This window comes from Marmota monax, unplaced genomic scaffold, assembly GCF_021218885.2.
Source record: "Marmota monax isolate L192 unplaced genomic scaffold, Marmota_monax_Labrador192_F-V1.1 WCK01_AAM20220418_F8-fsc00011, whole genome shotgun sequence".
NCBI classification, from domain to species: domain Eukaryota; kingdom Metazoa; phylum Chordata; class Mammalia; order Rodentia; family Sciuridae; genus Marmota; species Marmota monax.
Window position 1 is genome coordinate 3576201 of NW_026693082.1, and position 27184 is coordinate 3603384.

A 27184-nucleotide genomic window follows, 5' to 3' on the forward strand; every position below is an offset into this window, starting at 1 on the left:
TCCTTATGTTTCTGCAATCTAGCTTCATACCTGTGGTCAGGCAGGTAATAAATGGCACAGCCACTTTCCAAGACAAGAGTTTTGGTCACTTACTCCATGTTTAATAGTTATTACCTGTGTTGTCCTCCTAGGATATCATCCACAAAACCAAATTGAAGACTCCTTGACAGAAGTTCTTTTCTTAGGGAAGTTCTTGTATTTTGTGCTTTTGCTTATCATTTTGTATGGTTTTCTGCACATAAACTCTAACACACATGTGCACACATATTCTCACACACCCTTTAATTATGATAATTGTTTATCAGCTGAAAATTAGTGGTTAGGGAAGACTGCCTCTTTTTAATTGAGGGTACTTTCATCTGCAGCCAGCACTCACTCAGTGTATGCTTTGTCTCATGAATTTATTCATTCTAGTGTTTGGTTTTCTGGGCAATCTGCCTAGTTTGATTTTGTTTTTGTTTTTTAAAATTTATTTATTACAGTTTGCAGTGTTCCAATTGCTTAGAGCAGCTATTGTGTAGTAATGATGGAAAGCTCCATGCCCTCTCTTTAGTAGCATTTGGTTTATCTTTCTTGTGCTGTGCTTAATAACTGGTGTTTAATGAGATCTTTCAGAATACCAGTCCTCCCTGCCCCCTTACCCAGAGACATTCATGACCCCTTTTTTTCCACTTACAAGGAAATTAGAGACAAAATATGTAGATGTTTTTGTAAGTTAATTTTATTTTATGAATAGTATACAAAATACATTCATCATGACTAGAAATGTAGGACCAATATCTTTTATCTGTAGCATATATTCTTGATTTGTATAAAAGTAACTTTAAAATTCCAGTTTATTTAAATAGTTAAGCATGATACAAAAACACATACACATAAAGTTACTACCACTGCCAGTCAAAGATGCACTCCTCCTTTAATCAATATAAGTGGAGCTGGCATGTATCTGTTTCATGTTTGACATTCTTATGGGCTGTAAAATAAGATTAAAAAAAAAAAAAAACTAAGCAACATCTTTTAGCATTTGGACAAAATTGTCCCCTGGCTAAAACTAATGTCTGAGCATCATTTCTTGGGCTAACTAGATACAGATCTGCACAAGGTACATTCATCCATCCATCCATACTGTTATACATAGATTATCTCACAAGCCCTGGAAGGAAGTACTTGTTTTTTGTTAGTGCTAACCATTTTTGTCATAAATGGCAAATGTTTCTAATATTACTGTCAATTAGTGTTTTAACTTTCAGTGCTGTTTTAATGAACAAATGCTTTGCAACTAGATATACCCATTATTACAAGCTTCCATTTATCTTTCTACATGAAGACTAGATGGAACCATTTTTAGGATGCACTCATGTAGGCTATAAGCCCCAGTCCTTATAGAAGCTGAGTAACAGAATCCTAATAGATTTTTTTCTTTTTTTTGGAAAAAGGGTATATACTAAATCTCTTTTTTATTCAGAATTAGATTATTAAAATCAAGATATCACATGAATAGCTAAGGTTTTCTTTTTATCATCAATTGCTGAATCCATATGTGATCTGAAAGAGAATTGATTGGAGTGTTCTGTTTAACCTCCATCTAATTACCTGATTTATATTATTGCCAGCTTTCACTGGAGTGTTTGTGTATGGATAGAGGAAGAACAAAGATTTCTCCCCTCTTCTGGCCCTACCTGATTTTGTTTGAATTTAGTTCCTGGTAGAGAGACCTGCTTCATTCCTCTGTCCTGGCTGGGAAGTCCTCAAGAGCTTCCATGGGGCACCCACTGTCTCACTGGGGAATGTGCTGACTCTCCTATTTCTTCATACAAAGAACTTAAACAAGAAATGTGGCAAATAGGGAAATAAGTATACATTCTTCTAATACTTACTTAGAGAGTCCAGGTCTTAGATTTAAGTTACATGCATAAAAGGAAGCATGCTCTGCTCTCCCAGAAGTGATTCACTGTTGCTTGTTCAGCTCTTGACTGGTTCAGCAGCTGCATACAACCCAAGTACACAGACTATAACTTGCATAGACAACATCCAACAGAGCCATGTTAGAGACCCAGGGTGCACTTATCTCTAGATCCTGGAGAAGGAGGCACCCTTTCTTACCCTGTCTCCCTATTTCTACCCTGTCTCCCTATTTCCACCATCCTCAGACCCAAGGCAAGGTCCAAAGCAGATGAAATAGGCTTTTCTGTATTTGATGGCTCATTAATTAATATCCTGAGTCCCAACTGTAGAAACATCTTACATAAATTACATATCACCTTTTTTTCTCAAGGAGCATAAAGTGCTTAATAAACATTGGTTAATGCTCTTCCACATCTTTCCAGAGTAGCATGAGACTGTGGAATCTCTACTAAATAAAAGGAATCACAATTAACTTCCTCTGCTTCAGGTCCCAACTCTGGGTGACTTGGTTTGACTGGTAGAAAGATAGAGTTTCCACTCTGCCTTATTGGATTTTATTCCATCAGTTCCAGTTTTGGTACAGAGAAAACCCTCTGTAAGACTACATTCTCATTCTCCTCAGCTTCCTTTTATAATAACTGTACACAACAGGATGATACAAAAAGTTAAGTGTCTTGTCTATACATTAATATTCAAAATACAATCTGACATCATTTTTTCGTGCAGCTTTGAGCCCAATAGTAGACATTTCTAACAGACCAACAGACCACTTAGCTTCCCATGAGCAACATGCCAAGTGCCAGGCCGTCATGCTCTGGAGCCAAACTAGCTCTGGAAAGTTCTCAGTGCATTTCACTAGAGAGGCTGATAGTATGAGCTGACAGTTGAGTGCCACCCTTAATGGGATAAATCAAAACATCCCACTCATAGGAATGGCTATAGAACCAGTCCTATAGGTAAAGTCTTTAAGATTTGCTTTAATCAAACAAATTGTCCTTTTCTTGTCTCCCAGAATCCAGGAAATGTCCCTTCCTCTCTGTCCTGTGTGCTCCTGGCTAGTGTCTTGAAAGTCCACTGGTCAGGGCTGGGAAGCCATGGAAGCAGCATTGCAGACGCCCTCTCCTACTCCCTCCCGATATGATGCATCTCAAAATCTGTCTTATGCCTAGTCTTGTTTTCTCTCTCATCTCCCCTCTTTTCCCCATTCTTCCTCTCTTTCTTACATGTCTTAGGCCTGCTAGAGGTCTTCTGAGACACTGCTTAGGTCAGCGCATGATCCCTCCAGCTAAAGGGCTGACCTAGTAGAGTCCAGTGATCTCCTGGAGTCCTCTTGTTTTGTGTGCCCTAAGGCTTCAGGGACTGGAGCAGGTAAGTCATTGGGCTTAGAAAGGGTTTCTCTAAGAGGAGTAACATGAGGATTGAGTAGTAGTGTTCTTGTCACTATTCTCTATCTGGGGTTACATTCTTGTTAGTAAAAAAAAAAAAAAAAAAAAAAAAAAGTACTATTAAAAGTCACAAAAAGCAGCTGGCTCCTGTGGAAAGGTAAAGGTGTAAACTCATATATGCATAATACTGGCAAAAGCTAGTTTTCTGAGAATGCAGGTATACTTGTGCTTCTAGAAAGAAGGTTGTGTCATGCATTAAGCAGGCGGGGTGGAGTATAACACCACGGAGTTGTAGTCTGGGGGTGGAGAGCAGCACAAATCCTCCTTTCCCAGCTCTGAGTTGTCATGCGCAGATCTGATATGTCCACAGCTGGACAGGAAGAAGCCAGGCTTGGTGACATCGGAAAGCCCTGACTCCTTACTTTTACTGGTTACTCTCAAGCTAAAAAGAGAAAAGGAAAACAAATGTACAGAACAGGTTTCTCAAAATAAGGCACTAGAAGCCACTCTCTTAGTGAGACATTTGTCCACATCTGTCCTAGAATTATTAGGGAGGCCATCTAAGTCTCATCAGATTTTCTTTGTTCTAAAACTGCACACTGGCTCCCTCATGCCAGCTTGGTGTCCCTGGGCAGAAGGAGAAATGCCAGTGTAAGTGTATAAGGGTGTAATATATGATTAGTTAGTGTAAATCCATAATTCCAGGTAGAAAATAACTCCAAGACTTGGGTATTCTGAAGTCAAATAGCTTATATGATCAATGGGAAAAAAAATGTCTTTACCCTGACTTGCAAATAGCCACGCCAAATCCAGGGAAACTGAATATCAGTTCATATGGCAAAAAATATGATTAAGCTCAGGTCTGTAGAGTGACACTTATCCAAGTGAGGCCCAAATACAGTCACATGGAGGCAGAGGGAGATCATGACCACGCAGAGAGGAGAAGTCCATGTGAAGATGGAGCTGAGAGGTTCAGCCACAAGCCAAGGAATGCCCCAAACCACCAGAAGCTGGAAGAGGCAAGGAATGGATTCTCCTCCACAGCCTGTGGAGGGAATTTGGCTGCCGATACCTTCGTACTTGTGGCCTCCAAAACTAAGAAAAAGTAAATTCCTTTATTTTTAAGCAACCACATTTGTGGTAATTTTTAAAATCATTTTAAGAAACAAAGAGTGTTACACACAAAAGTGGTACATCTATCACATCTGTCTTTCTATCATGCTTGTGTTCTAGAGGGAAAGCTTTTTAAATCACGAGGCTGTGTTTTACTAGCAAGGCTCCAGGGTCATTCTGTAGGTTACATCCAGCCTAAGATGGATACAGGAGGAAGAGAAGCTTCTCCTATCTTCATATTTTAATTTTTTGTTGTTGTTTAACAGGAGCAGGACCAAGAAGAGAACCTTGTGAATGGCTGGTCTGGAGGAACACATCTGTGTTCTCAGAGAACAGGACACAAATTATGGTTTTGTTTTCTTCAACAAAAGTCAAGAAAAAAGTAGCCACCCACTTACTGATGTGTTCCAAAATAAGAAGAAGAAAAAAAGAACAGTATTTTACTTTCTCCTTATATCCATCCTTTCCTCATTGTGTCCTCTAATCTGCTGTCTCAGCTCTGGCACTTTTGTTGTGCTTACCTTAAAAGGAACAAGTATGCAGACATTTGTATGGAAATGTCCTTGTCTTTCCAACTGACTTGGTGAATTAAGCTAAGTATCCTATAGGGGGATTTGTTGTCATCTTTACTTGGATTTAGATAACAGTTCAACAAACTATAGCCCATGGGCAGGCCATCTGTTTTGTTTCCTTATAAACCAGAGCTTGATTATATATAATTTACATACTGCACAATTTACCTATGTAATATGTGCAAATCAATGGTTTTCAGTCTTGTAGTTTGGATTTTTAATGGCCGCCAAAGGTCCATGTGCTAAATGGCTGGTCCCCAGGGTAGTGCTACTGGGAGATGGTGAGACCTTCAGGAGGTAGGGCTTAGTGGGAGGTCCTTAAGTCACAGAGGACATGACCTCAAAAGGGACTGTGAAACTCTGGCCCCTTCTCTTTCTCTCTTTGTTCTTGGCCATGAGGCAAGCAGTTTGCACCACCACAAGCTTCCAGCCATCACATCTGACACTCCCATCTGAGGCCCAAAGCAATGGGTCTGCCTGATCTTAGGCTGGAATATGCAAAACCAGGAGCCAAAATAATCCTTTTCTAAGTTAGTTATCTCAGTCAGGTATTTTGTAATAGTAATGTGAAGCTAACAAGTATATACACAAATTGTGCAACCACCAGCACAATTTTGGAACATTTGGACACTCTCCAAAACCCAGATCCATTAGTAGTCTCTCCTCTCCTTCCATACCACCAGGCTTGGCAACCACTGGTCTACTTTTTGTCTCTAGATTTGCCTACTCTGGGCATTCATGTAAAAGGAACTATATAAGACATATATTTTATGAATAGGTTCTTCTATTTAGCATAATATTTTCAAGGTTCATCCATTATGGTTTTGTTTTCTTCAACAAAACATACTATAGTATGTATTAGTACCTTATACTTTTTATTGACAAGTACTATTCTATTGTATAGATATACCTCATTTTATTTATCCATAAATTGATGGGTATTTGGGTTGTTTCTACTTTTAGCTTCTGAGCAACTACTAACCTGTAAGAACATTATCCCAGTAATGTATAAGTGTTCTAATTTCTTCACATGCTTTGCAACAGACTTTTTGATTGCAGCTATCTTCAAAGGTGTCAAGTGATATCTCATGGTGGTTTTTATTTGCATTTCCTTGATAATTAATGATGTTGAGCATCTTCTCCTGTATTCACAGTCATGTCTACTTGTTTATGTCTTGCCTGTGGCTGCAGAACTGACCAGCTCACTATCTGGCCTTTGAGAAAAAGTCTGCTTGATCCCTGACTTAAGAGGAGTGGGTTCTGCCTTTAGGTGAAAGGGGCAGGCATTTGGGCCAGGAAAGGAGAGAATGTCTGCTTGGACAATCAGAGGTAGAGACTAGCATAGAGTTGCTGAAAAGACACCTATGACCAGTCGAGTAGAAAGCACAATCCCAAGCAATTCTGGCAGTAATGGCCACAGTATGGAAGGGGAAACTGACTAAACAAGCCAGGGATCTGTGGAGAAATCTCAAGTGAGAAAAGAGTAACAGGATCAACAAGAAGTAGAAAGTCCTTATTTGGAAGGGCTGAGTTCTCAGAGTGGCATGTCTTAGGCCTGGCAGTAGTGGGACCTCTCTGGTACAAATCCTGCTATTCCCGGGAACAATGGGGGGTCATTGTTTCCTACTCCCATAAGCATGTTTCCACCTATACCTTTCACAGCTGGGCTCAGGAACCTTCCCTCTAAGGCTCTGTGTTTCATGTGTTTCGCAGGAATTTTGTGAACATTTTCCCCTCTTAAACACTAGCTTTCCTTCCTAGAGTCTGGTATGCATTTACTCAATTTTATGGCCCCCTTTCTTGCCCTTTGGGGAAAAACAGCTTTCTGTTCAGGAAGGCAAGTAGTCTAGTCCTCAAATATCCCTCATTAAACCATCTTCCCTTGTATCTTCCTTTACCCTCCCCACATCAGTTGATGACAAAAAAGGTGCTCGGCTTCCTTACTCAATCTTTAGTGAGGCCTTGGGTTTGCTGTCAGTCCAGGTGAAGCGTTTCAGCAAAGGGGAGGTCAGCAGAGTGCTACTGTCCAACTGATAGTCCTATTGGGGAACAAATGAAGAAGGTTAAACACTTGCCTGGCCCAGAGCGGTCCAAACTAAGTCTGGGGGATGATACTGGGATGTACCTCTGAGGTTACTCCAGGTGCTGCTCTTGGTCTCCACAGTCCCTGCCTATTGACACAAATCTACATATCAGCAACTACAAACTCCGATCATTTACAAGTAATGTCTATTCACAGTGGCTTTGAAGCCCTTCCTCCTGAAGGTAAAGTAAATAGACTTATTAAACAAAAGGAAAACTGCAGGTAACAGGTTAGAACTTGCCACAGGAAACTTTTATGTGAATTACATACATATATATAAACTAATTTTGGCAGATGATGGTTGGCTATGCGTATGCTTTCATTTGGTGGTTACAATATGTAAAAAGTCTGGGAAATTATAAAGATATAGTTTGATTTCTTGAAGATCCTACAAAATTTTCAGACTCTCCTTGTTCATAGTTCCCAGTGATTAGATTTCATGGAGTTGTCTTTAGCATTGAGTTTTATGTAGACTCTCCATGACTATTAATATGGCATATTCTAGAAAACAGACTTCGTATCATGTTCCTGACTCCCCTAAGGCTCTTACTGAGTTGTGTTCACATCTTTATCAGTAAACACCTAAGCAAACAAGCAAACTGTCACAGTATAGCTATCACTGCTATATTAGGGTTAGTGTTAAAGTTGAGAAATCTTCCATGTTTTGCTCCGTATTGTTTTTCTGGACTTGCACCCTATGTACCAAGCAACAAAACAAAATTTCCATCTACGTTACCTTTGTGTTTTGCTAGTTAAAATTTAAATGTTTATATTTTAAAATCATCTTATCCCTCTGTCTGGTGTGTTCAACATGTTTTTGGTGTGTGTGTGTGAGTGTGTGTGAGGGGTGGTACTAGAGATTGAACTCAGGGGCACTCGACCACTGAGTCACATCCCTAGCCATATTTTGTATTTTATTTAGAGATGTGGTCTCACTGAGTTGTTTAGTGCCTCGCTTTTTCTGAGGCTGGCTTTGAACTGGTGATCCTTCTGCCTCAGCCTCCCGAGCTGCTGGGATTACAGGCGTGTACCACTACATCCAGCAGGTTTTTGTGTTTTTTAAAGTGACTGTGCTCGTCTCATAGCCACGTTGACTATGTGATGACATTTGAAAAACTTTCAAGTGTTGTTCTTCCAGGTCTTTGTGGAATACAATTATCATCAGCATTTCTCTAACTTTAATGTGCACAGGAATCTCCTGGGATCTGTGACAAGGTGGTATCTAACTCAGTGGGTGTGGATGGATCCTGAGAGCCATTTCTGGCCTGCTTCTAGACTCTGGCACTGAGCTTGTTTGGAGATCACATTCAGAGTACTAGGATCTGCCCTGAGAGAAGTGCCATCCTGCCCAACCTTCCTCTCCTCTCCTTGTTCTCTCAACCTCACATCTAGGGCTTTGGAAAGAAGAGCTGGGAGAGGCTCTTGTTTGCAAGGCTGTCTTGGTTTTCTTCTCCCAGTGTGTCTGAGTAGGAACATGGCTGTTCAGCCTGCAGAACCTGGGGGGAAAAGGACCAAAAGCCTAGGTGGACTTCTGGACTCAAAGCTGCTGCATCACAAGTTCTAGTCACTGACAACTAGAAGTTCCTCCACTACTTTCAAGGAAAGAATATATCATCAAGAGCCAAGATTCTGGGGCTGGGGCTGGGGTAGAGCGCTCAGTGGTAGAGCGCTTACCTAGCATGTGCGGGGCCCTGGGTTTGATCCTCAGCACCACATAAAGGTGGGTAAATAAAATAAAGGCATTGTGTCCAACTACACCTAAAAAATAAATATTTTTTTTTAAAAGGAGCCAAGATTCTTAGAAACACATGAAGTTTTTAAGGGACTAAATTTCTACAAAAAAGGACTTAGGCCCTGGAGTGAATTATGGCTCATCTTCAAACCATATAATTCACTTTCAAATTAGTTTTGCATAGCTAAGGCTGGTTGTCAGTCTCCCAAACACTGTCATGTTTTTTGTTTGTTTGTTTTGTTTTTTGTACTGAGAATGGAATCCAGTACACTCCCTGTACTTTTTCTAAAATTTTACTTTAAGATAGGGTCTCATTAATTTGCTGAGGCTGGCCTCGAACTTCCTTTCCTCCTGCCTCAGCCTCCAGAGTCACTGGGATTATAGGCATGCACCACCATGCCCAGCTGATACTGTCATTTTAATCACTGCTGATTGCTGACCTTCACCAAGAGCTACTAGATTCCTAGAGTTGGTGTTTGGGTGGAGCCAGGAAAGGGTTCTGTTAGGATGCACTGAGTAGCTAAACTTCATGACTTACATCAAACATGGAGGTGGTATTTGGTGAAAGTTCTTCAAAGGTTTTGATTCTTTCCAGACTCAAGAATTTGAAAGCATTTACATATCTAATGAAAAAACAAAAAGAATAATTAAAACAGGAAAATGCACTTACCTTTGATTAGTTAGGAGTTTAGGGGCACTGTATTGTGGCTAAGTTAAACCAAAATTCCATTTTCTATAATGGTGATTGAACCCAGGGGTGCTCTACCACTGAGCTACAAATCCAATCCTTTTTATTTTTTATTGTAAGAGGGGCTTATTCAGATGCCCAGACTGGCCTCAAACTTGTGATCCTCCTGCCTCAGCCTCCTAAGTTGCTGGGATTATAGGCATGTGCCACCACTCCCAGCACAATTGCCTAACTTACAGCTCAAGTTTTCTGCTGTGCCCACTGGGAATCTTCACAGCAATAACACTTCCTACCATAGGTGTCAATTCACATGTCATGGTTTTCAGCAAAACTCCAAAAGGACCCACTGGGTTCCTTTGTGGAATCAGAAAACATTAGACCTAGAAGAGACCTAAAACATCATTTGGCCCAAACACTTTATGAGAGTAATGATGCCCAGGGAAGAGATGTAACTTTATCACGTATAGATCCTACTTCCTACAAAATGTGGGGTGACAAATAAAATGACATTTCAAGGTTACAAAGCTGATTTAGTCACATAATTGAGTATTAGGGCCAGTCTTGTATATTCTGTACTGTGAATACTTAATGGGAGAAATGAATAGGATTTGCATAATTTCTTGATTGCTACCTACTGTTTTTTGTTGACAACGTATTAGGAAAGACCATCAGGGATATCCATTAGACAGTTACTCATAGGTAAATTCACCTATTGATTGAATTTCTCAGGCTGATAATCTATCACCATTAACATCCTAGGCCAGCTCCTTTTGAGGCATAAGGCTAAGCAACAAACATGAAGGGTCCAAATTTCTTTGACACTGTATTCCCACCCTCATCTCTAACCCAATCAGGCTTTGCTAAGGTATTTACTCCAAGCTAGTTTTCTCTTCTTTAAAAACTGGATGACTCATTTGCTTTGGTCTCTTGGTGTTGCTGACCTGAAATCCATCATGGGGCTAGGCTGCCCACTGGATTTCTTCAAAGCCTGTCACAGATAGCTATCAATGTTTTCTGATTGTTGCAATTCTTCACCATTCCTTCCATGGTGGCAGAACTGAGGTCAAAATCTGAGGACTGTGTCTACTGCTGATAAAGTAGACAGAATGCCCACAAGACCTTCTAGTGGTCCAAAAAGAGGTCTTGATTGCATAGGGTACAGGAAGGGTCAGAACTCCTGGGTTAGATCCTCTTTTCTTCCATTTTTTTAGCCACAAATTTTGACAAGTTCTCCTCTTTGGAGCCTTAATGTCCTCATTTGTGTAACAAGCTATATGTACTTCACAGGATTGTTTTGAATATAATATATCCAAAGAGCCCGAACAGTGCAAGATGGCAGCACATGTCTGTGTAACTATAATATGAGGACTGAATATGTTTAATACATATGTAATTATGAGCACTAACGAGCAAATCCCTGGCCAGCAGAGGCCCTCAATAAATATTTGTTCTTTGTCCCTCCCTTCTTTAATCTCCTCTGTGGAGTAATTACTAGCTTGGAGTAATGCAAGATATGTTAATTTGTTAAATAAGAAAAAAAAAGGCCAGTTTTATTTGTTTAGTTTCATCTCAGTTTTAATTTTAAAAGTTAATGTAATGGGCGAAAAACAAAGGGGATGGTTCTAGAGTAAGATTAAAGAAACCTAAGAAAATGTTATGTGTTATTCTGGATTCTTTTTAAAAAAAATCTATAAAAGACATTTGAAGAAAATTATGGAAATTTGAACATTATATGATATTAAGTAATTTCTTTGGTATGATAGTTTTGGTGTGGTTATACAGGAGAATGTCCTTAGGAGATATATACAAAGGATTTAGGGGTAAAGTATTATAATGTGATAAGCCCACTTTAAAATGGTTCAGAACAAAGAAAAACACATAGCCCACCCCTGCCCACATTTGAACTATATATACAAAATATGGCAAATTGTTAACAATGGTTGAATTTAAGAGGTGTACATATGGGTGATAATTACTTAATTCTTTTCTCTTTTTGTTTGTTTCTTTTATCTTTTTTTTTTTTTTTTTTTTGGTACTAGAGATTTAACCCAGGGGCACTTTACCACTGAGCTATATCCCGGCCCTTTTTGTTTTTTTATGAACTTGCAATCCTCCTGTCTAGCCTCTCAAGCTGCTGGTATTATAGGCGTGCACAATGGCATCTGGCTTTCTTTTTTTTTTTCTAATGCTTGAAATTTCTGTAATAGAAAGTTTGGGGGGAAAAAAATCTTACCTGACATCATCAGAGCTTCCTGAATTAAACTTCGGGGTTGAAATACTGTCCTTGAAAAAATCCTCAGAGAAGGTAGGAGTTGAGTAGGTAAAACCACTGTTTCCTGTCAGTATGGCATTGAGTGGGATATAGTCTTTACCATCCTAAAATAGTAATGACAGAACTCTAATTGCACAGATTTCTATTTCAACCAATATCTGTAAAACATTATGTCAGATTCAGCTATGTCATTTGCCCACTCTTGCTTGTGTTCTGAGAGGGTAATTCTGTGTGCAGACATACTTTTAATGGCTGATCTCATCTTTTCTATTAAGAGCTCTTAGAACAACCAACAAACACACCCCCTTGACCACATTCAAAGGCATTTGGCCTATGAGAGTCTAGATAAATTTAGTTTTACCTGTTGTACATTGGCTTGAAGCAAATCACCCAGTTTTTCCACAAGTTCTGCAAATCGTGGCCTTTCTTTTGGGTCTTTGTGCCAGCAGTCCAACATGATCTGGTAGCTGTTGGGTGAAAGCACAGAGGAAGAGCTGAAGAGCAGGATATATTTATATAGACTGCCTGCCATGTTGCAAAATGAGGGCTGTTCTTCTTATAGATAGATAGATAGATAGATAGATAGATAGATCATGCTTTTTATAGTAGTGATATTGCTTCATTATTATGATTGGGTCTGTAGCACCAACACATAAGAGGCAGCATGGGCCATATCTTGCTAGCAGTGGGAGCACAAGTCCACCAAGGCCCACTAACAAACCAATCCTCCAGAACTCTTGTGACCCAAGTTCTTTGGAGTGCTTGTGGCTTCTGCAGAATGGAAGGATTGAGTCCTATGGATCAAGCAGAGCTTCTTGGAAAGGAAACACCGCTGTTCTTTGCAGTTGGATATGAAGTGGAATGTTCTTACACTCACTCTCAAAATCAGGACAGTGTCCTGAAAGTTAAAAACAGCTGCAAACACCATGGATGAATAGTTGGCAGTTCCTATTTCATTTTTGGATAGTAACAGAAGTCAGTTTAAGCCAACATCTCAATAAATATACTTTCAAGTCTTCACAGTTCTCTGATTTTAGGCTCTGTACCAGATACAGGAGGGGGTGCTGGGTACATGACCCAGGTTGCTTCCAAAAGGTAAGGTCCCCAAAAGTGTAGACTTCAGTTGTTCCTTGTACTGTGTGCAAGGTTCCCGTGTATGGCTTTGTTTGCCCAGCATTTCAAAGCTCCTATTACAAACTGGCCTCTCAACACTAAGGTAAAAAAGTACAAGCCAGGCTTCTGGATTTGAAACATCTGTGTTAATATCTCAGAGGCCAAATCTTATTCTGTGAATCCAATTTCAACAGGTTTTTTTCTGTGATTCTTCTCCTCCATCACTTTAGATGTAAAGATATTGGCTTATTTCTTGGTCATGTCTGCTTGGAGTAGAGGTCTCTATCTACTCCTCTCTATGAAAAACATATGCCAGAGGTCCACACGCACACTGGATTAAGGATTTATTCTCTTTGGGCTCTCTCTGTTCTGTATGCAATGCTTATTTAAGTTATCTCTTTTTTTCAGAAGATCCTCTGGACCAGAGAGGACTCTGACTAAGGCAGATCACAATCTAAATGGGTTGGGACTTTGGAACTGGTCAGAACTAGTCTGTAAGAACTATGAGGCCTGGAACCTCATCTCCATAACCCTCACTTAGTGCAGGATCTGGCCTGTAAACACTTCATAAATATCTCATGAAGGAAGTTAGACTGGTTTCTGGGAAGAGACAGCTCTGCTCCTTCCATGAATTCTTTGGCCACATTGCAGACATTATCATAGGGCTGGGAATTGGGTGTTGTTAAGGGAAAAGTCTGAGAAACTCCAATAGTCATCCTACCCCTGTTCCTCGTCAGATGTGTGCCTTTAGTAGCTCTCTTTCGTATATCCCTGTTTTGTTTCAAAGTATATGAGGTAATCAATGAAGATAGTAAGAATACAGAAAGGTTTAAAGAAGAGAAGAATATGAGGAGGAAAGTAAAATAAAAACAAGAAAAAAAGGTAAAACTATGGGAAAAGTTCATATGCAAAAGTTACATCAGGATTCTGAACACTTTGAAGAAAACCAAGAAATAATCAATTTTATGATGCATATTAGCTAGGAGTTAAAAACAAATTGGGTACTCATAAGAAGTGTGGCTGTTCCTAGCACTGAAATCTGAAAGGGGGTCCTCTTAAACTTCCTTTAACATCATTACCAATTAGGCAGTAAGGACTTCACTGGATTGCTGTGTATAATATATCTCCATGTTGGCCAAAGTCTTAACAACAAGAAAAACCATTCACTAACAATACTTCTGAGAGGCAAACAATGTGTTCCAGGTGTATGTATCCCAAGGGTCTGGTGTTTGTCCCAGTATTCTGGTTTAACCAAGAAAACAATTCTAGGTACCTCAGGGTCTGGGCACCAGTCTTTGGAAGAAAGCTTTCCAATGAAATTTTGGGCTCTATTTTCTGATAAGTATCTAACGAGACTGATATCCCGAGTCTTTAATTAAGGGTCAGGAGCTCATAAAGATCATAGGAGAATCTTCCATTCAGATATTTGGTCTTAATGAGTCCTGTCCTTAATCCTCATCCAAGACTTCTCAGAAGGGGATTCTAGGTCCCTTCTGCCCCTGTACTTCACCTACTGTACCTACTTCCCCTGACTCCAGGGGCTGTGGTGGAGGTCAGCTGGTTCCAGGAGCTGTGGGAGCCTTTTGGAGTGCATGATGATTGGCCCATGTGGGGCTCTGCAGCAATTTATAGAAACTGAAGACATGGGAAATGAGGAAGCGACCACTAACTCTCTAACTCTGGGTTACTTTCCTTCCTTTCTGAGAGACACAGGGCAGGTAGCCACAAGCACTGAAGGTCCCAAGTATCCCTGACCCATAGTACTGCTGATGAAGGGCTCAAGATACTTTCTCCTGAGTGCTTTAAATCCTGGCGCTCAATTCAGAGTTCCTGGGCCCACCTGCTAGAAGCTGCTTGCTAGAAAGGGCAGAAATAGCACAAGGCACCAGTGTATATAACTCTACATGGACCTCATTTTAAGTAAGTTTACACATTTTACTAATTAATTTTAGGTACAAAAATATATACTACAGAGACAGGGGGGCACTAGATAAAAATTTGAGGTGCCTCCCCTCAGGGTACACTGGCTGTGGCAGGGATGGCCTGCTTCTGCCTTACTTAACTCAAGCCTAATCATCCAAGGCTCTTTTACTTTTAACAATAGGCAGATTCTAGGAGGTGGTTGGAAGAATACTAAATATATACCTAGTTAATCCATAAAGATAGCAAAAGCAAGGAAGGCTTGAACCAGCAAGCATGTGGGGCCCGAGCCCAGGGAGCAGGGGGCTTATTTCATTCAGCAGAGCCCCAGCTCGTCTCCAGCAGGACTGCCCTTGCTTCTTTACTGAAATAAGCAATAGGGACCACCTATGACCACTGGCTGTTTTCTAGTTTCATCTGTGGTTTCTCATTTCTAGATTCCACTCCTCCAATCTACGATTCAATACAAATCATCTCAGAAAACATCTGACTAAACAGGCTCTGGGCGAGGAACCAACGATTCCACTCAGTTATACAATTTTCACCACTAAGTAAACAGGTTTGATGAAGTAAAGAAACACCAGTTGCACCTAAGTTGGGGTGAGGGACTGTGGGAAGAGTTTCCCTTCCAAGCTATCACCCAAGTTCCCAAGTGCACACCGTTATAGGCCAAGTTCAGGTCATGAAATCACAGTTCTGAGAAGCTGCACTTTATTCTCACCCCTTCCTACTTCTGGAACAAACAAGATTACCCCATCAGCTTTCACTTGCTTGAGAAAATGGCTGAAGACCTGAATCCTGGCCTTCTGAGGAAACATTTCACCAAGTCATATCTTTTTCTTAATATATTTTTTTAGTTGTTGATAGACCTTTATTTTATTTATTTATATGCAGTGCTGAGAATTGAACCTAGTGCCTCACACATGCTGGGCAAGTGCACTACTGCGGAGCCACAGCCTCAGCCCCTTCACCAAGTCACATCTTACTTTTTAAAATTTGTAAAATAAACTAGCAATAGGGACCACCTATAACCACTGGCTGTTTTCTAGTTTCATTTGTGGTTTCTCATTTCTAGATTCCACTCCTTTGACCTTCTTCCCAGAATTGAGAAACCACATCCCTGTCTATAAGTTGCTTAGGGCTCAGGGGCTACATGGAGGAAATTTATATAAAGATTTGAAGCCTTGATAAAGTCTAGGGGAATCTTTAGTCCACAGTGGAGGTTACTTTGTACCTCTAGAGTTATTCTGGACCAGAACCTGGCTGAGAACTGGAGACAGATCCTACTGGTATGTAGGATGATGTTGTGGACTCTAAACTTAGACTGAGTTTGCTCAACTGATTAGCAATGTTTTGTGCCTTGGCTTTCTCATCTGTAATATGGAGTTAATAGAATCACATACTTTACTGAGTTGTCATGAGCATGAAGCAAATTAATATACATTAAAAATGCTTAAAACAGTGTCTGGCACTTATAAGCACTAAATAAACATTTAGTTAATATTGTGTAAAAATAACTGCAATTATTATTATTGTTAGTAATTGAGAATTTATGATTTTCAGATTATATAAAAGTGAAGGACATATTTAATGCATAGCACGCATGGGTTTATCAGAGTACCATTTCTGCTGGGGAATGTGCGATGTATTACTAATTTAACAACACCTGTGGTCAAGGAAATCTGTATGGGGGCTGGTTTCTAAATCTGTGTCCTCTGCTACACTTACATGACAGAGGGCATACTTCTCAGTCTTAGTTTTGATACTTGTCAAATTCAGATTATAATATCTGTCCTACTTGATCCTGAAGGTTGTGGGAAATTCACATTAGACTACATGGGGAAAACATTTAGGAAAGCATAAAGTGCAAAATGATCTCATGTTAAACCACTGAGTTAAAGGACTCAAGAAAGTGAAAATTCATAAGGCCTATTTCACTCTGCAGCCCCAGAAAGAGATCTTGCCTCAAACTTCCTGTGCTTTGCTGAAGAGGCCACGATGCAAGACTGATGAAAACAATCTCCTGCCTCTTCCCTGATTGCAGGTTGCTCCCCTGTCCTGCCTTCACGCCTGAGTCCTCTGTCTCCCTCATCCAGCTCCCTGTCCAGGATCTGACCTAGCCTTATCCCAAGATGATGAAGGAAAGAGCCAGCAACCTTGCCCTTTGGCCAAGCCCACGCTTCCTTCACTACCCGACTCCTCCCCAAAGGCCATCCCAGGGCTCTGACAGGACCCCATTGTGTGAGTGGGAGGGGGGGGGTGCCTGCCTGCTCAGGAAAGGCGGTGCCGCCTCAGAGAGGCCCAAGTCCTTGTCAGCAGCTCCACAAAACTGCAAGTGTCATCACATTCCTGATCAGGCCTCAAACTGCAAAACATGCACATAGTCTCAGGAAAAGAGTGCACAAGAGAGGCGAGCAAGTACAACCCAACAATGGGAAAGCCTTCACACAGAGCCTGTCACCTTCCTAGAGTCACCAGAAGGACGGTACAGCAGGAAGGCACTTCAAGAAGCTGTCTGCTTCAGTGTCCAGACAGCAGCAGAGCCTATTTCTAAAGGATTTTAAAGAAGGTACATTGCCCAGGTCACCTTCTGTGGAGTATAATCATAGCTTTGGTCAGAGAATTCTTCTTTCCCCCTCCTACACTACTTGTCCGACAGTCCAAAGCATGCCTCTCGTGAGTCTGTAGCACCGTTGGACTTATGGTCAAGGGTACTTCTGGCCCTTGACCATGTGGTGATTTAGCTCATTAGGCTCCCACTTAGTGCGGTCAAGGTCTTGCATTCTCTTATTGGGTGGTCTATTTGTTTTTGCCTGGATTTATACCTAAAAACTAAATTTCTAACTTCAGTTCCCAGCTAGAGCCTTGAAAAGTCATGCCAGTGGTCAGGAGGAAATAGTGGGATGAATCAAGGACAATGTATCCCACTTTAGGAAAACACTCCCAGCACAGAAGGGCCCAATAGAGGCTGAGGACAGGGAACCCTGAAGAAAAGGATAACTGTTTGCATCTTTCAAGATGGGGATTCTAACACATCAACTCCCTTCAGAGGTGCCGTGGTGAGGAATGAAGGAAGCTGGCTCACATTTCAGGAGTTGCGTACTCGGGGGCCCTCATCCTCATGCCTTCTTTCAGGCGACTGCAGAAGTCCTCATCCATTTGTACTCCTGGGTATGGAGACCCACCTGCAGGAGACAGAGTGGGGACACACAGGCACATTATAGTTTCAGGGCACAAAATACCATAAGGGGACAATTCAGTGTTTCTTTCCTCCCTTTAAAGTAATATTTAGTAGTAAGACATTGTAATTGTACATAACGATTGAATAATAAAACATGGTGATTGAAGTGGATGTCAACATAGGGTAGGACACAGAGTTGGTTAGCAACACGGACACATACTTCACTGTTTGGTCTCATGGTATTTAGTGTATTATGTCATTCCTATGGCTGCTCCTATTTCTTTGGTCAGGGGAAGGAATAATATGAAGAGTCCCTGTTCTGTCCCCACAAGAAATCCCATCACTAGAGTCTCATTCCTCAGGTTAGTGACCTTTAGAAAGCCAATGGACTAGGCTATTTAATGGATTGGGCATACCTCAGTAACAGTGATTTTAAGTCTTACAGTACTGGGGACTAACGCTTATGACAGGCCTAAAGGGGGAGTGTCTTGAACTCCAGAACAAGTTTCAGTGGTATAGGTTGGGGGCTGCTCATGGTCAGGAGTCTGCAAAGATGAAGGTTCCAGAGGCACCTAGACTTTGCCCCTTGCCAGTGTGACTAAGATTCTCCTATAAGCAATCCTTTTAAGGGGATCCCTGACTGAGTGTACAAGTGGGTAAGGCCTCCCAGTCGGTTCTGTTCCAGCCCACAAATCTAGTCTATCTCAGAATGTGTTTGCACTTTCTTGTGATTACTGCTGGTAGGAAGCAGCTGGGAGACATGCAGTGCTGGCACTGTGTCACTGCAAAGGCCTAGTGGCTTTCAAAGACTGGAAGCTACAGGTGCCTGTCATCGAAAGCAGGGGAATGATTTTTACACATTACAGGAAACCAGGGATGTTACTGGATGACTTTTATTTGCTAGGAAAGGCAAATTTTTGGCAAAGTCCATAAGACTCTTGGCTAGAATTCGTGTTTGGGAGGCCTCACATCATTACTATGTATTTGGGAGCAGATGTGGGTTCCATGCACACTTTTGAATAAGAGAACTCCAGCAAGGTTTCTAGAAACCCTCAGTGGGTGAATTGCAGGCAGAATCTATATAACCAGTGTTCTTTATAGTTTACTTGCATAAAGTAGGGCTGTGTCATGTGCTAATATCAGAGGCACTGAAAAGACAGCTCCTTTTTCTTTCTGTCTGCTTCCTTGGACCCTGTCCTTTCGTCCCCAATTCAAAACCTATCTTTTTTTCTTTTTTTTACTGGGGATTGAATCCAGGGGTGCTTAAGCTCTTAGCTACATTCCCAGTCTGTTTTATTTTTAATCTTGAAATAGGGTCTTGCAAAGTTGCTAAGGCCATCCTCCTGCCTCAGCCTTCTGAGTTGCTGGGATTATGGGCATGTACCACTTCGCCAGGTCTCAAATCCCATCTTCACCCCCTTTAGAAACTCCTGTCCCCTTCTGGGATGTGGCACTGTCTATTACTTGTCTTTTGTACAACTAACTACCTTGGCTGAATCTCTCTGGCTCTTATAAACCAGCACCCAGACCCGGGAGTGCTGGGTGGATGTGGAATAGGAGGCAGCATCACCACTGGCCCCAAGCTGCAGGCAATCCCTGCTGCAGCTGCAACTAGGTTTGCAGCCCCCATGGCATGCAGTGGACCCACTGATGCCTCCTTTATCTAAAGACACCTTCCCCACGTTTCAGCTGTGCTTATCAGGTTTTTTCCTGAGAAGAAATTCTGAGGGAGCAGGTGTTATGGGGAGGAAAAGGGTAAGGGCATTAGACATGGGGGTGTCTGAGGCAATGGAAAAGGGGGCAAAGGGCAGAGAAAGATAGACCTGATTCCAGATTTTCTACTGTCTGACCTTGTTCATGTTTGTAAAGCCATTTTTACACACACACACACACACACACATATCATGACTGTACTGAGAGGCGACCAGGATCCATGCCCCTTCTACAGTTTGCAATTTGAGTGCTGATCTCAAGGTTGTGTCTAGACAAAGGATGCTTGACAGAAGATGAATACATTTATTTCTAGGCTGTTTGATCTCTTCCCTCCTCCAAATTTACCCAGGGAGAAGATTTCCCACAGCAACACTCCATAAGACCACACGTCACTCTTGGTGCTGTAGATTTTGTCAAAGATGGATTCGGGAGCCATCCATTTCAGAGGAAGTCGAGTCTGGAAGAAGGCAAGGCAGGCTTGAGAAGAAGGGCATGAAAACAAAACATCCAACTCAGGTGCCTATGGATCACATTAATGCTTGGCCCAGACATCATTTCTTAGAGCAGCCATGTTTTCCAAACAGAGAAAACTCATAGGGTGTGCAGTGTTATGCTAGAAGACTGCACTGCATACTACTCCGAACCCTCCAAAGGCGATGAATGTTTACTAAGCCCCTCAGATCTAACTCCATGGTTCTGAAAGAAATCCTCCCCGCCCCCCTCTGCTTGGAGGGGGAGAAGGGGGGAGGAGGCTGCATTCCACAGGGACACTGAAGGCTTGGGAAAGAGTGATCTGAATTAGAGGACATCCTGAAAATTTGTGATGATTTTCTGGAATTTTTCCTAAGAAGGAAAAGTCTAAAAGGCATTCCTATGCAAAAAGACAGGATTTTAAAAGTCATAGTATGGGGTCTGGGGACTCAACTCAGTGGTAGAGGACATGCTCAGCATGTATGAGGTCCTGGGTTCAATTCTTAGCTCCCTCACTCCCCCCAAATAAGTCATTCAATACAGAGAACAGGCAAAGGTATTTGAAGAAGAAAGGTACTTTAATATTCAAGTATTTAGTACTTAGAAAACTATATGGCTGGTTTTCAGGCCTGCAGACAAATTTTCCTTCTCTTCCAGATAGCAAGAATCCCAGTGAGTTAGCCCGGGAGTTGGATGGATGGGGACTGGCAAAAGTATGGGATAATGGAAAGACAAAGAAAAAAGGAAGGGGGAGGAGCAAGGAGGGGTTGAAAGAGACACAGAAGGAACAGAAAAGAGGGACAGACTATAACACAGGTAGATATCATCTGTGAAGACCCGGTTTCCAAGGAAAGTTTTGCTTTTTTCCCCTCCTTTAAAAAGTGACAACAGAGTAGTAGTTGTCAAAGTGTGGTCCTGGACAGCTAAGTCAGCACAGCCTAGAAACTTGTTACAAATGCCAATTCTCAGGCCCTACCCAAAATTTACTAAATCAGGGAGGCTGGGGGTGGGGCCAGCAAAATGGTTGAGCAAGACTTCTAGGTGATCTGTAGCTGTAGAATAGTCTTCAGAGCTCAGACATAAGCTGAAGGCCTCATGGTAGAGGTCACAGAAGAGAGGTCACCCACAGAGGACACAGGAGGTCACCTACTAAGTGACAAATAACATTATGTTCAAAAACAAATGGAGAAGGGGGCCAGTGTACGCCAGCAGGGAGATGCTAGGCATGGAAGGCATACAGGGGAGGTAATCAATTTCCTCCCAGCGAGATAAACCCCACCCTCTCCGGAGGTACACACACCTGTTGAATCAATCATCTGGGTTTATTTGAGGGAAAGAGTCCAGGCTGTTCTTTTCAATGGTACAAGGAACTCCCATAGGAGCCCAAGGCAAGGAATGATATGGCCTTACCAGGGCCCAACTAAACACTTCTCTGGTTAGCAAGCCTCAGGCAGTGCTTCAGAAAGGACCGGTACCAAGCCAGGGATTAGGGACAATAGAACCAGGAGACAGTGGCTATTCAGAGTCCCATACAAGCGCTCTATGGCTCTTCTGGACTGCTCTCTTCACAGTAAGCACAGGACAGTTTTCAGAGACTACTGGTGAGGAAGTATAAATATTTACCAAGGGCCTTGGTCGGTGGTTTTAAAATGACAGGGTATAAATGAGACAAATAAACATCAAGCTGACTTACATCTCCTTTTCTCACATAATCGGGATTCTTATAAATATCCCGGGCAAGGCCAAAATCACAAATCTTCACCACGTTGTTCTCAGATAAAAGAATGTTTCGCGCAGCCAGGTCTCGATGAATGCACTATAATAAAACAAATGCATAATCAATGCATTTCTTGAGTCTAACTAATTTCCTGTGCTTCCTCAGTGTCATTATTCTTAATTTGAAGATCCATTTCACATGCTGTGAAGGAAGCCACTCTCAGCGCACATGGAGTGACCATAAACATGAAGCATTTCTTTACAAATATAAGTCCTTTGAGACCTGAAAGTCAAGAAATGCTCTGACTCTGGTGGGCTACTGTCTGCAAACAGCATCCTGGTGAACCAAGGTGGCAATCTGAGCTTCGTCACCAAGCAAAACATCCCCATAACCTTTTATTCTGGCTGGTGGGGGTCAGATTTTATCCAGCTGTGGATTTGTGGGAGGACCCTTTGTAGATGGAATGATAGATGCTCTCCAGGGAAGTCCTGTACTCTGGGATTCTGACCAATTTTTGAAAACATGCCAGAGGGTACTGTGGAGAATGGTTGCTGTATTTGTCCAATCTGAATCTCTTGGTATTAAATTCTACTCTTTGGCACCCCAGGTTTATCATTCTCAAAACTCCTCATAACAGGACAAATTCAGGCACCTGGGTTGAGTTTGTTCTACACTAAAGGACATAGGTATAAGCAAATACTAGGAAAATGGGATTTATAGCAGAGACATGTATCCATGCCTGGCAAAGAAGAAAAGATTTTGGAAGTTTTCACCATAAAGACAAGATAACTGAGGAGATGAATATATTTAACTTGATTGAAACATTATGTAATGTAAACATGTATCAAAACATCATATGGTAATACATACAAGTTTTAGGTTTTAATGTATCAGTTAAAAATAAATTTAAGCAATTATTTTGTAAAACAAAAAATTTAAAAATAAAACTTCACTTTATTCCTGCTTTTTTTCTTTTCTTTTTTTTAAGAAGAAGAAAAATAGTAAGGAGATAAGCTGACCTTCCTGGAAGACAAAAACTCCATGCCTCTGGCCACTTGAAAACTGTAAGAAATCAGATCCTCCATAGTGATGGGCTGCTTGTAGAAATCATCAGAATCTGCAAAACATTAGAACTGTAATTGTTTGTAATGGCTCTTATTATTCCACTAAATCCCAGTTTATTAGAACAACATTAGCAAAACATAAAACAAACTAACAAGTGGATCAGAGTTCATTTGAATTTCAACATGAACATCAGAGATTTTTCCAGGCCTCCAGCCCATGGATCCAAGCATGGGGGAGGGGTATGACCCGGCCAAACGCCTGAGGGGAGACAATCACACAGTTCTCTGTCAAAATTAGTAACTCTGTAAATAATCTTAATTCAAATCTTATCTCCTCAGGACATTACCCTTCAAGTCTCCCACGGATGTTTATTAGGGTGATAAATAAGAAAAAAATGTCAGAGATGCACAGTATGTTGTAAAAATATCTCAGACTGTAGGACAGGAAGGAATGAATACCTACCCTCCTCTTCCTCAACATCACTCAGACTTTTATCTTCCTGAAATCCAGAGCTCGCAAAGCTCTCACTGCTGGTGACACTATCTAGTCTGGGTTTCTTGTCCTGCTCCATGCCTGGTTCCATTTTTTCTTTCTTAGGCTCCACGTGCAACGCTGCATCCTTAGAACAGATGAAGAAGAACACCAGTGAAAGGAGCCCCAGCACAGCAATGGGGACACTAGTCCTTCTAGCAGGCAATCACCTGAGTTGGAAAATGTCATTCCACAAGATAGATACTGAATTAGCAGTGATGGATTGATGGTGGCAGGTGCCTTGGCTACTGCTGGAGTTGTGGGATCTGCTCACCCTTGTCTGAGCTTCTAGATAGCATCTTAGGCCAGATAAAAGAAGATTAATAGGAGGGGGGCACGGTGGTGTATGCCTGTGATCCCAGCAGCTCAGGAGGCTGAGCAAAGCCAGCCTCAGCAAAAGTAAGGTGCTAACAACTCAGTGAGATCCTGTCTTATTTAGATACAAAATAGGGCTGGGGATGTGGCTCAGTGGTCAAGTGCCCCTGAGTTCAATCCCCAGTACCCACCCAACCCCCAAAAAAGACAATTAATAGCAGCTGGTATGCACTGAATGCTTATTGTATTAGCCAGTTTACCTTTTTTTTTAATATTTATTTTTTAGTTATAGTTGGACACAATACCTTTATTTTATTTATTTATTTTTATGTGGTGCTGAGGATTGAACCCAGGGCCTTGCATGTGCTAGGCGAGTGTTCTACTGCTAAGCCACAACCCCAGCCCACGGGTATATGTTTTCTTATTTAATATTCCAAATAACTTTATGAAGTAGTTTTACTAAAGTGGAGAAACAGGTTCAGAGAAGTTTAGTAATCAAAGGCACATACAATAGGCAAATGGCAACATCTGAACCCAGGTTTGGCCTGCTCCTGAGTCTGTGCCCTTAGCAACTTTTCTATATAGCACATGCCATCTTGTGAAAGAGATGAAACTTTGATACTTCTATCATCATTCAGATGATATGAAAAGGATCTTCAATGTACTGGAGGCTTCACTTTGTAATCCCCAAGAGAAGTTATAAAGAGAAGGCTGTAGTTTCCAATTTCTCTGATTCCCTTGGGAAAAGAAAGAACATGAACCTTAATTTTGTTTTCCATTTAAAACAAAGATAAAGGTCTATCCTAAAATGAGTTAGACATGGCCCTTCATCCTGGATGGGGCATCCAAGTCCTGGTTTGGATGCTAGCTTTTCCATTAATCATGTGATCTTGGGAAAGTCAGCTTACTTTTCTAGGTTTCATCTTCCTCATTAGAAAAATTCTATCACCCTACTATGGCTCAGGAAAGGAGATGTAGGTCCTGAGTGTTCATGTGGAACAAGACATTCATCTAGAAACTCTGACACTAGAAACTTGCAGGTCCAGTGGCTTTAGGACTACATCATGTACATAGCCTGGTTTATGCTAGATGGAAATACTGAAATAGGGGTTGGGAGGGACTGAAGTTCACTGGTGTTCCTCGATCCACCTGCACACAAGTAATGCTAGGATTAGCCACACTCCCTTGGTTTTTCTAGAAATGTCACAAAAAAGGAGTGATCCTTCCACCAGAGGGCACAATGAGAGCAAGCAGAGGACAGAGAGAGGGAGGTTTGGGTGGGACAGCTCTAACAAACCTTGTTAAGTGTAAAGGGTACCAAGGTTCCTGGCCCCTGAACAGGAGCCCTTCCTGTGTTGCAGGAGGGAGGCAGACCTTAGAAAGAATATCTACCTACCCACCACCACTGGACCCCTCCACCCTGCAAGGGGGTTTTCCTGGCTTAGCTCTTTCTGAATCCAGTCCAAGATTTCAGGACTGAAGGGAATTTGCTCTGCTTTGAGCCCAGGGCACCACATTTTCCTGAAGGCAGATAAAAATATAATTATTTGTTTTTGTGTCTTCATGAGGCAGTGAGATCTGGCTCTGCTCAGCTAGGAACTGGAATTGTGTTTTCCACAGACCCTTCCCACAACAGAAGGCAGCAGGAAACTTGTTGGCAATGTTGTGGTAGAAAAATACTACCAGAGATCACTCAGGAATCAGCTTCTATGTAAACTCTCTGGGCAGCCTTCTTTATCACAACCACCAGAAGTCACTTCCTAGGACATGCCACCAAGCTCACTGCTCCCTTCCTGACCCCCAATCTATGGTATATTCACCACTGTCTATCAGTAACCATCTCTGTTAAAGAAAGGTTAATTTACTTAACTTTTGAACTCTGGCAGAATAGCAAATTTATCCCAAATAATATTTAAGGATCTTAGTGAATTTAGAAAATAATATATTCTATTTTCAATTTAGTCATTGGTTTTGTTTTTTCTTCACTTTCTCTTTATATTCCTTTAGCTTCTAAATGTGAAAGATAGCAGTGGGTTTTCCACAAAAACACAGCTCCACCAAGTTGCACAGGGAGGCAAATCATTAAATATAGCCAGAGAAGGAAGCAAACTCTTCAAAACAAAGGACGCACGAACCCAAACGTTCCATCCTGCCCAGGTCCCTTGGGTGTTCTGCTGCCTTAGCTCTTCCTGAACCCAGTCCAGGGCTTTCAGGACTGAAAGGAATTTGCACTGTTCTCAGTACAGGGCACCACTGTCCACATTTTCTTTTTTCCACCTTATCCAGTGTGGTGCACAGGAAAAACCCTAGAATGGGAATCAAGAGAGCTCAGTCTTTCTCTCCCTGACTTCATTTTGTGGTAGTTATGTGTCATGTGAGTTCTTTGAGTACCTCTATATTTGTGAACTAGGGGCTGGGGTTATGTCTCAGCGGTAGAGTGCTCGCCTTGCATGTGCAAAGCCCTGGGTTTGATCTTCAGCACCACATAAAAATAAATAAATAAATAAATAAATGAAGTTATTGTGTCCAACTACAACTACAAAAAAATAAACATATATATATATATATATATATATATATATATATATATATATATATATATATAAAAGAGAGAGTGTGAACTAGCTGATCACAAGGATCCCTTTCAGCTTCAAGATTCCAATTAGAGTCTGGCTTAAAACCAAGGAAAATATATTTTTGCATACATATTGCCAGTTTGGTAGAACACCTGTGTCTTTGTTTTGATCAAAGCTTGGGGGATGAGTATATGGGTCAGCTGTCCAGTGATTGGTTGGTTAGTTTTTTTTTTTGTTTTGTTTTTTCTTTGAGACAGGGTTTCACTATGTTTCCCAGGTTTGTATTCATCTAAGATTAAGTGCTTCTCCTACTTCAGATCCCAAGCAGCTGGGACTCTAGGGATACACCACTGCTCCTGGCTGTGTCCAGTGATTCTTATATGTGTGTGAAGACTTGCACATATGACAGAAAAGGGCATCATCCTTAGATGTCTGATATTTTATCCACATATAGATCGGTGGCATTAAGTTGGACACAACCAATCTTTCTCTGCACCCCACCCCCGAAGTATTGGGGATTTAACTCAGAGCCTCACAAATACTAGATAAACATACCACCTCTGAGCCACACCCCTAGTGCTCAATCTTTCGATCCTTGGGGCAATGATGACTATTAAAATTTATTTGAGTTCTTAACGGAGAGATTTTCATTCTCCCAACGATCCCATCAGTTGGGTTCAACTGTTAGTTCCTTAGTTAAATTGAGTAATCTGCTCAAGTTTCCAGATTTCGTGAGAGGAAGGCACAGAATTTAAATCCAGAAAGTCTGATTCTGGTGTCCAAGTGCTTAACTTCAACACTACAAGTTTTTATCATTATTGTTGATGATTAC

The 27184-nt window shown here is 41.4% G+C and overlaps 1 protein-coding gene across 1 annotated transcript in view; it reads right to left on the minus strand.

Moving 5' to 3' along the window:
• Window positions 1–699: 699 nt before the first annotated feature.
• Window positions 700–27184, minus strand: part of Flt1 (fms related receptor tyrosine kinase 1) — a 175427-nt gene continuing 148942 nt past the window's right edge. Inside the window, exons 21-30 of the mRNA XM_046454099.1 lie at window positions 23393–23549; window positions 22885–22982; window positions 21842–21964; window positions 20023–20134; window positions 17869–17968; window positions 12112–12217; window positions 11712–11854; window positions 9329–9413; window positions 6920–7014; window positions 700–3732 (exon numbers count right to left, since the gene is read on the minus strand). Of these exons, the coding sequence (XP_046310055.1) occupies window positions 3546–3732; window positions 6920–7014; window positions 9329–9413; window positions 11712–11854; window positions 12112–12217; window positions 17869–17968; window positions 20023–20134; window positions 21842–21964; window positions 22885–22982; window positions 23393–23549 (1206 nt within the window). The 3' untranslated portion in view covers window positions 700–3545. The remainder of the gene's footprint in view (window positions 3733–6919; window positions 7015–9328; window positions 9414–11711; window positions 11855–12111; window positions 12218–17868; window positions 17969–20022; window positions 20135–21841; window positions 21965–22884; window positions 22983–23392; window positions 23550–27184) is intronic.